General features: G+C 68.7%; 1 protein-coding gene across 1 annotated transcript in view; it reads left to right on the top strand.

Annotated features, from left to right (window-relative positions):
* Positions 1-327: 327 nt before the first annotated feature.
* Positions 328-8,421, top strand: part of PLEC (plectin) — a 34,550-nt gene continuing 26,456 nt past the window's right edge. Inside the window, exon 1 of the mRNA XM_029923349.1 lies at positions 328-1,069. Coding sequence (XP_029779209.1) covers positions 532-1,069 — 538 coding nt within the window. The 5' untranslated portion in view covers positions 328-531. The remainder of the gene's footprint in view (positions 1,070-8,421) is intronic.

The raw sequence follows: 8,421 nt of genomic DNA, 5'->3' as shown, positions 1-8,421 counted from the left end.
CCCAGCCTGAAGACCCCTGTCCTGTCTCCCCTGCTCGCTGCTTCCCTACTGCCCATTCTGCCCCCATTGTAGACTCCCCCTCCCCCTCGTCGCAGAAACCTTGAAGGAAGTGTTTAGAAACTGACGTAATTTCTGTCGTGGGAGCTGCGGGACCTGGTTGGTGGGCTGCCGGGGTGCCTGCCAGGGCAAGGTGCCCCCCACTCTGTGAGGGACCCGCCAGGCTGCGAGGGCCCCCGGTGGCCGTGGGTGGGAGGGGCCGCCCCTGCTTGCTGAGTCAGAGGGGGCCGGCCTGGGCGGCCCGGCGGGAGGGCGGGCCACCGGGAGGCCCGCGCAGGCGGCAGGCCGGCGGCAGAGCAGTGCCGGCCGGAATCTCAGCGAGCCAGGGAGCCAGGCCCGACAGCCACCAGCCGCGGAGCCCGTGCCCTCGAGCCCAGCCCGCCCGCCAGCCTCCGCCTCGCCCGTCCCGAGGTGCCTTGTGGGCCTCCTCCCCGTGCCCCGCCCGTCGCCCTCGCCGCTCAGGCTCTGGCAGCCATGGTGGCGGGTATGCTCATGCCGTTGGACCAGCTGCGGGCCATCTATGAGGTGCTCTTCCGTGAGGGCGTGATGGTGGCAAAGAAGGATCGGAGGCCCCGCAGCCTGCACCCCCATGTCCCTGGCGTCACCAACCTGCAGGTCATGCGCGCCATGGCCTCGCTGCGGGCCCGGGGCCTTGTGCGGGAGACCTTTGCCTGGCGCCACTTTTACTGGTACCTCACCAATGAGGGCATCGCCCACCTGCGCCAGTACCTGCACCTGCCGCCGGAGATCGTGCCCGCCTCTCTGCAGCGCGTGCGCCGGCCTGTCGCCATGGTGATGCCTGCGCGCCGCGCCCCCCATGTGCAGTCTGTGCAGGGGCCCCTGGGCTGCCCACCAAAGCGGGGACCGCCACCGGCTGAAGACCCTGCCCGTGAGGAGCGGCGGGTCTACCGTCGGAAGGAGCCTGAGGAGGGGGCACCTGAGCCCCCTGTGGTGCCCGCCACTGCCCAGGGGAACCTGGCAAGGCCTGGCCCGGAGCCTGCCCCAGCCACAGGTCAGCTGCGTCCCAGCCCCGGGGGGGGGGGCGGGAAGGGGGTGCCTGGGCGCAGGCCTGGTGGGCTGGGAATGGCAGCGCACGTGGGGGGGATTTTGCTCACGCCAGCAGGTGGTGCTCTCTCTGCCCGAGGGTGAGGGTGCTGCCTGCCGGTCGTGGACCCACGTGGCTCCTCCTCCCAGCTGGAGGACCTTGGAATGGGTAGGCCAAGGAGGAGCCCATGGGCCACTGCCAGCCCAGCCTCAGGCTCCCCGCAGGCTAGGGGTGGGGCTCGCAGGACCTGGACTGGCAGGACCAGCTGTTAGCACAGCCCTGCCCCACACCAGCTAGCTGCCCTCCCCAGCACTGCCCTTGGTCTGTACCCCTATCACTGGTACGCCTCTATAGCATGTCTGCCTCTAGGCCCTCTCTGCCTGAGGCGGTAGTGTGTAGAGAAGGAGATGGAATTGGGGCGGGGGGAGGGTACCACACTCCAGCTGTGTGGCCCAGGTGAACTGCCTGACCTCTCTGAGCCTTGAGTCTGTCCGGTGGGGGTGACATCAGCCCCCATGGTTTTGTGGCCCGTACAGTTTCTTGGCTCAGTGTTGTGACTGGAGGCTGGCCGGCTTGGGGTTGGTGAGGGCCAAGGGGGCAGCGCTGGGCGGGGGAGAGGAGCAGACCGCAGGCGGAGCACTGCTGGGCGAAACAGTGGCACGGTGTAGTGGGCACCGGGCCCAGCCCTGGTCCCCACAGACCCTTTCTGGTGGAAGCTGGGTCACCGAGGATGGAACGGGTCCTAGGGCCCCAGGGGCTGCCAAGTGACCCTATGGCATCCTTCCTCTGTGGCATGGCATCCCCTATCCCTAAGCACCTGTGTTGGCAGGACCCAGGTAGGCCGATGACTGGTGTCCCTGGGAGTGTCAGGCTCACACGTGTACTTTCAGAGCTCACTGGCCTTGGTGCTGATCTGGGGCGGCCCCGGCGCCCCAGCAGAAAGCAGGCTTGGCTCCTGTTTTCTTTGTCTTCTCTCCTGGGGGGGAGCATGGTGTCAGAGGGGCTGGCAAGGGGGCCTGGCCTGAGGCCAGCGGGGTGAGCAAGAGTTTGCCAGGTGAACGGGGGTCAAGGGACCGAGGTGCAGGTCCACGGTGCTGTGCAGGACCCAGGTCTGGTCTGGGGTGGGGCGGGCCTGCCAGGGCCGGGCCATGGGAGCGCGTCTGGGAGGGTCAGTGAGGTGGTGGGGTGGAGGCATGGTCTCTGGGCTCTCCCGTGGGGTGGCCTCCAACAAGTTGCATGGCCTCTCCAGACTCCTGTTGGTGGGGTAACAGTGTCCCCCACAAGGAGATGAGCGTCTGGCTGGGCGCGTGGTGGGCACTGACCGGCCTTCAGCGGCCCAGTCCCAGCCCAGGGGTCCTTCCGCCCTCGCCGTGGAGCCCCTGCGCTCCCCTCTCCTGGGTCGTGGGTGTGTTGAGTGCGAGCTCCTTCCTTCTCTCCCCTTCCTTCCTCGTCTGTGGCCAGGCTGGGCGGGCAGATGGCAGCAGGGCCAGGATGGGGGACTGGGTGTGGCTGCGGCGGGCAGAGAGGAGGGCACCCCCAGCCCTGGTGGAGGTGACTCAGTGTTCCCTCCTGGCCGCAGCCGCAGGCGGCAGCTCAGAGTTTCCAACAGGAAATGAACTCCAGCTCCAGGCTGAGTCAGGCCTGCGGGTGTGGGCTCCCCAAGGGCCGCGCACAGGCCCTGAGGGCCACACTCGGCGGGGGGCATCTCGGGCATGCTGCGTGCTGGCTGTGGTGTGGGCACGGCCTCGTCTGTGGGGTCGGGACAGCTCCATGCTCAGGCTGCACCTAGAGTCGCTGAGTTTAAAATGATGAGCCCACGGACCCTTCCTCATTGGCTCTGCCCGTCCAGCCTTGGCAAGGAGTGGTGGGCGCCGTGGGCAGGCAGCTGTGCGGGCTGTCCCTCCGCCCCCTCCCGGGAGCCCTGGTGGTCCGCTCGTCTTCGTGGGAAGGCATCGCTTCATGTTCAGCCGCGTATCGGCCAGACCCAGACCAAGCCCCCAGCTGGGGTAGCCCCCCGCCCCCCGCGCCCGCATCTGGGATGGACTGGATATGGAATGCTGCGAGGGGGCCGTAGCTCTGGGGGCAATCAGGGAGGGCCCCTCTGAAGAGGTGCCCTGAGCTGAGCCTGGCTGCTGAGGAGCCCCTGCTCCAACCAAGAGCAGCCCAATAGCAAGGAGGGCCCGAGCGAGGGTGGCAGGGCCGGGAGGGCAGGGCTGGGAGGGCAGGGGCTTGGGGAGGCAGGAGTCTGAGTCTCTCCCGAGTGGCGGAGGGTGGGAGCCGTGGGCTTCAGTGTATGAATTTCATTTACGTTTCAAACAGTAACACTGGGCCCAGCTCAACATGCACCTGGGCCGAGGTGCTCACAGGGAGAAGGCCCCGCCTGAGCGGGCAGCGCAGCCCCGAGAGCCCTTTTAGCGCAAGCGGCCTTTGAGGACCCTGCTCCTGCCCGCCCCAGCACACCCCGACTTCCCCGCATGGCGCTCCTGTCCCAGAGGGAGGCCCCGCTGACTTGCTCCTTCCCTGGCAGTGTAGCGCCACGTGGTGGGAGGGGTTTTTGCAGCAGCCGCTGGCTTCGTGGCCGGCCCGTGCCCGTCGGCGGTATCTGCGGAGCTCCAGCGGGTTCTGAGAGCAGGTTTGTGGCAGGATTAGACTGGCCTTTCCCTGGGTCCTGCTGGGCCGCGTGGGAGCGGAGAGGCAGGGACACGGATGTGGCATTTGCCTAGGCTGGAGACCAGGGGGCTAGGCCTGAGCTGATTGTGGTGCTTGCGGAGGAGGACTTGGACAGGGCTAGCTTGGGGCCTGGGAGGAGGAGGCTGTTGAGGAGGGTGGGGAGGTGCAGGGCCCGGGGGGGGGGGGGGGGGGGGGGGGGGGGGGGGGGGGGGGGGGGGGGGGGGGGGGGGGGGGGGGGGGGGGGGGGGGGGGGGGGGGGGGGGGGGGGGGGGGGGGGGGGGGGGGGGGGGGGGGGGGGGGGGGGGGGGGGGGGGGGGGGGGGGGGGGGGGGGGGGGGGGGGGGGGGGGGGGGGGGGGGGGGGGGGGGGGGGGGGGGGCGCCCAGGCGGGCGTCAGCTGGCACGACTAGGGGGCCCTGTGGGCAGCACTGAGGCTCAGGGATTTCGGGCAGGCCCGTCCACTGTCCCACCTGGGCTGGTCGGACCCGTTGGTCCACTGGGCTTCGGCTCTGCTGACTTCGGCTCTGCTCGGCTCACTGACTAAGTAAGGGGTGGCTGTGAGGAGGAGTCACAGCTCCCAGAGCTGGGTGGGGAGGCCAGGGCCTGCGTGAGCCCTCCCTCTGCCTCCCACCCTTCCCTCCTTCCTGCCTTTCCTCCCTGCTGGCCCCGTGGCTTGGCCGGCACTCAGCCGCCATGGACAGGTACAGCATGGAGGAGCTGATTCAGCTGGGCCAAGGTAGGGCGGGCCCTGGGTGGGGGCCTGGGGGCACTGGGGTTCCAGCTGGGCTGGAGGGGGATCCCTGGAGCAGCCCGTGGCCGGGGCCCTGGGGGTTCAGGGGCTGCTGACCTTGCCTGGGACATCAGCTCAGAGGTGCAGGGCTGAGCCGGCCCCCCTCTCAGAACCGCCTGGGAGAGGGTCTGGTGTGGGGCAGAGGCATCTGGAAGTGAAAATTCCTGTCCTGGGTGGCTGGTGGGAGGTCTTCCGCTGCCTTCGAGGGGCGGCTGGGTCCCGGGCTCTCCTGAGGCCTTCCTTCTTGGCTGCTGAGTGTCTCAAGTGTGAAAGCTTGGGGACCAGCGCCCGTTCCTTGGAGCCCGTGGTCCTCCCCAGATGGACCACAGTGCCTGTACCCCAGTGGTCACAGTGACCACACGAGCCAGACCCTGCCTGGGCTCAGAGCACAGCCTTATGTGACCAAGGGCAAGCCCTTCACTTTTCTGTGCCTCGGTTTCCTCGTTTGTACGATGCAGTAGTAACATAGGACTTCCTCCTGAGGTTCTCTGAGAATTGAAGTAGAATGGTGCTTGACACAGGAAATGCTACAAAATAGGATACAAGTCCTTCCATCTGGGCCTTAACCCTTTGTCTGCCAGGACCCCAGGGCACCTGGGAGGGGAAGGGTAGGAGGGTGACCCCCCATGTCCTGTTTCCCTCCACGCTGCGGTCCCGGTCATCCAGGATGTGGCTTGGGCATGCCTGCTGACAGGGACCTCCGGCCCCAGGCTTCTGCACACGGGAGGCTGCCGAAGGTTCTGGAGTAAGGCCAGGGCAGTACTAGGAGCAGCCCGGGGCAGGGAGGCACAGCCCTGTGGTGGGAGGGGGGTGCAGGGGGGCGGTGCTGGGAGCTTTCTGTGGCATAGCCTAGTCTGGGGCCACCTGGGTGTCTGGCCCGGGGTGTGACCTTGGGGAGGCTGTCCTGTCGCTCTGGGCCAGGTGTGTGGGGTGACTTGCGTGGGGCCCTCTGGAAGAATCTGGAAGAAAGGGATCAGAGTCTCCTTGCCTTCCCCAAGTGCACCCTGCTACTTTCTGCACCCTGAGAAGCTGGGGGGGTTGGGCAGGGCAGGGGCTGCATCTCCTCCCAGGCGACATGAGCCCCCCAGGCTTCAGATGCCGGGGCCAGCCCTTGTTCCGAGGCCCATCCTGACGCCAGGTGGCTTCTTATTATTAGAATCACGGGCAGGAGCCCTGGGGGTGACTGCGGGGGGGCGCCACCCCGCCAGCCTGGACTCCGGCAGACGCCTGGGCCCCAGTGCCCTAGCACTGCACGTCATGTTCTAAGTCTGGACAAATGACGGGCCTTGCTTGCCTTCCTCAGATATTTATATCCCCCCCCCCCCCGCCCGGCCCCCTGCCCACCCCTCCCCTCCCCCCATGGACACAGGCAGTGCTGCTGACAGCGGCTCGGCCAGCCGTGCCCTCCTCCCACCGCCGCCACCACCGCTGCAGGCTCGCGGCCTCCTCAGAGGGGTCTGTGACCCTCTCCACAGCCTGCCCCCACTCCCGGCCTGCCCCGTGGGCTCCTGTCGCCGTCCCTGATGAAGATCGTGCCGGGTAGGTGGGCAGCCTTTGAAAGCTTTGTGAGAGCCCAGCCGGGGGCCCTGGGGGCGCCGCAGGAGGCTCCGACCTTACTCCCCTGCACACAACCTGCCCTGCCAGGCCATCACCCCAGTCTTCCCTTCGATCCGTTCGAGGCCCCACCTGGGGGCGTTGGGGCTCTGTAAGGGTGCTTGTCATTGCGGGTGGTCGGGTCAGCTGCAAGCCTGGGGGGCCAGAGCGGGCCTGGGGTGCTGGCATGCCCCCCCCTGCTGGGCGCCTGGCAGCTGTCACCAGAGGGCACCCTCGGAGGCAGAGTGGGGTGCTGGGACACTGCAGTCACCCTCCTGGGGAGGAACTGGGGGGCGTGCAGAGGCTGCCCGGGCTGCGCTGGGGGGGGCGCTCTGCGTCACTGTAGGCCCCTCCTCCCGGCGGGTGTGGCTGCGGGTAAGCAGGGGTTAAGGCTCCAGCTAACCTTGAGCGTGATAGCTGTGCGTAGGGACAGCTGAGCCGGGCCCTGCGGGAGGTGGGAGGGGAGCTCCGAGCGGGGAGGAGGGACGGGAGGCGGGCGGGGGCACAGTTGGTGTTGTGGACGGCACTCGTCTCTGGGGCGCCAGGCAGGCAGGGCGGTCCCAGGCCCTGGGGGCGCCCCCCCAACGGTCTTCCAGGCGGGGAAGGGAGGCTCCTCCTACAGCCGTGCAGCCCCAGAGCCATGGAGCCCTCGGGCAGCCTGTTTCCCTCACTGGTGGTCGTGGGCCACGTCGTCACCCTGGCTGCCGTGTGGCACTGGCGCAGGGGGCGCTGCCGGATGCAGGATGTGCAAGGTAAGCGCCTCTGGCGGCTACCATCTGGGCCGAGCCTGGGCAGCGGTCTCCGGCCACCACCCGCGCAGTGGGGGCTGGAGGCGGGGCAGGGTGAGGGGCCGCCTCCCTCCCACCCCTGCATTTCCCTGTGCCCTCCCCTTCCTGTCCCTGAGCCAAGCACCAGCACAGCACTCGGTGGGAGAGCGGAGTCCGCCCATCCCTCACCCCTCCCTTCCGTCTCTTCAGTCTCTTACGCTGCTTTGAAGACCCTGTCTGCTTTCTTGGGGTGGGGCCTGGGTTCAGTGACTCTGTCAGCCTGGAGCCCGTCCGGGGCAGGTGGGGGAGGAGGAGTATGGGGAGGCTCCAGACTGGGGCCGTGAGCAGTAGAGGAGGGCCCCACTGCCAGCGAGGCCTCTGCCCAGCTGGCAGGTGTAGGGCAGGTGCAGGGCCGGTGTCCTAGGGCGAGGGCCTGGGACACGCTCCTGCCCGGGACTGAGGTGGGGCTGGGCCTGCGCAGAGCCTCCAGAGGTGAGGCAGGTGTCTGAGCGCCCTCTGGCAGGGCCCAGGACTGCCAAGGGGCAGGCCGCCAGTCTGCGCACTGCCCTCCCCCTGCTCAAAGTCACCCGCTCTGGGCTACAGCCCGTAGCAGCCAGGGCTGCCCAGCACAGGACGGGGTGGGGCCCTGCCTCCGGTGAATGGAGCCGCGTGGGCGGGGCCCTGGGGCTCGGGCTTCGGGCCCGAGGGGCCGTCCTAACCGGGATTTGGAGTTGTGTTCTGGTCGGTGCCTGAATGAGCCGGGCGCGGGAGTCGGTCTGCGGTGAGGGTGGTCAGAGTTGCCCCTGGAGGGTCTGCCCAATCTCAGCCTGGGTGCCAGACCCGCTAGACCGGAGGCCTGAGTCAGGATGGCGCTTCTTGGCGTGGCTTTGGGGACCGGGGAGCGGCTGGTGACTCAGCTGCAGGGGCGTCCAATAAAATGGGCCGGGTCAGGGCTTCTCTTTTTTAGATGTGACCTTTCCTCCCTCTCCCCTCCGTCCCCTGTCCACTTTATCCCCTGTCCCCACTTGGGGAAGGGGCTCCTACGTCCCTGTCCTGGACTGCGCCCTGCCCATACCCTGCAGTGCCCCCTCGGGGCTTTGGTGTCTCTGTTCTGTTCGCTGCTGTTCTCAGACACAGCTCCCTGCGCGGTCCCCAAAGGCCGGCGTCCGGGAACGTCAGTCCCGTGGGCGTCAGCCTAGGGGAGTTTCCCGGCGCCTGGGCGTCCCCCGAGGCTCCCCTCCGCGGGAACCTGGGCAGCGCGCGAGTTCCCATGCCCCTTTGTTCTATCGGGCAGCCTCCCTCTGCCCCCGGCCCCCCAGGCCCAGCGGGGTCCTCTCCTTCCAAGTAGGGGCGCGGCTTCCCGGCGCGCTGGGCGGGGCGCCCCGCTAGGGGCAGGTTCTTCGGGTCTGGGCGGTGCGCCCGGTGCCGGCCTCGGCGCTGCGTGGGCTGGGGCGCAGAGGCTGCACGCCGTCCTCCTTGCCGCGCTGCGGGCGACCCCAGG

The sequence above is a fragment of the Suricata suricatta genome, chromosome 15 (genome assembly GCF_006229205.1).
Source record: "Suricata suricatta isolate VVHF042 chromosome 15, meerkat_22Aug2017_6uvM2_HiC, whole genome shotgun sequence".
Lineage (NCBI taxonomy): Eukaryota > Metazoa > Chordata > Mammalia > Carnivora > Herpestidae > Suricata > Suricata suricatta.
This window is presented reverse-complemented; position numbering and strand designations above follow the sequence as displayed.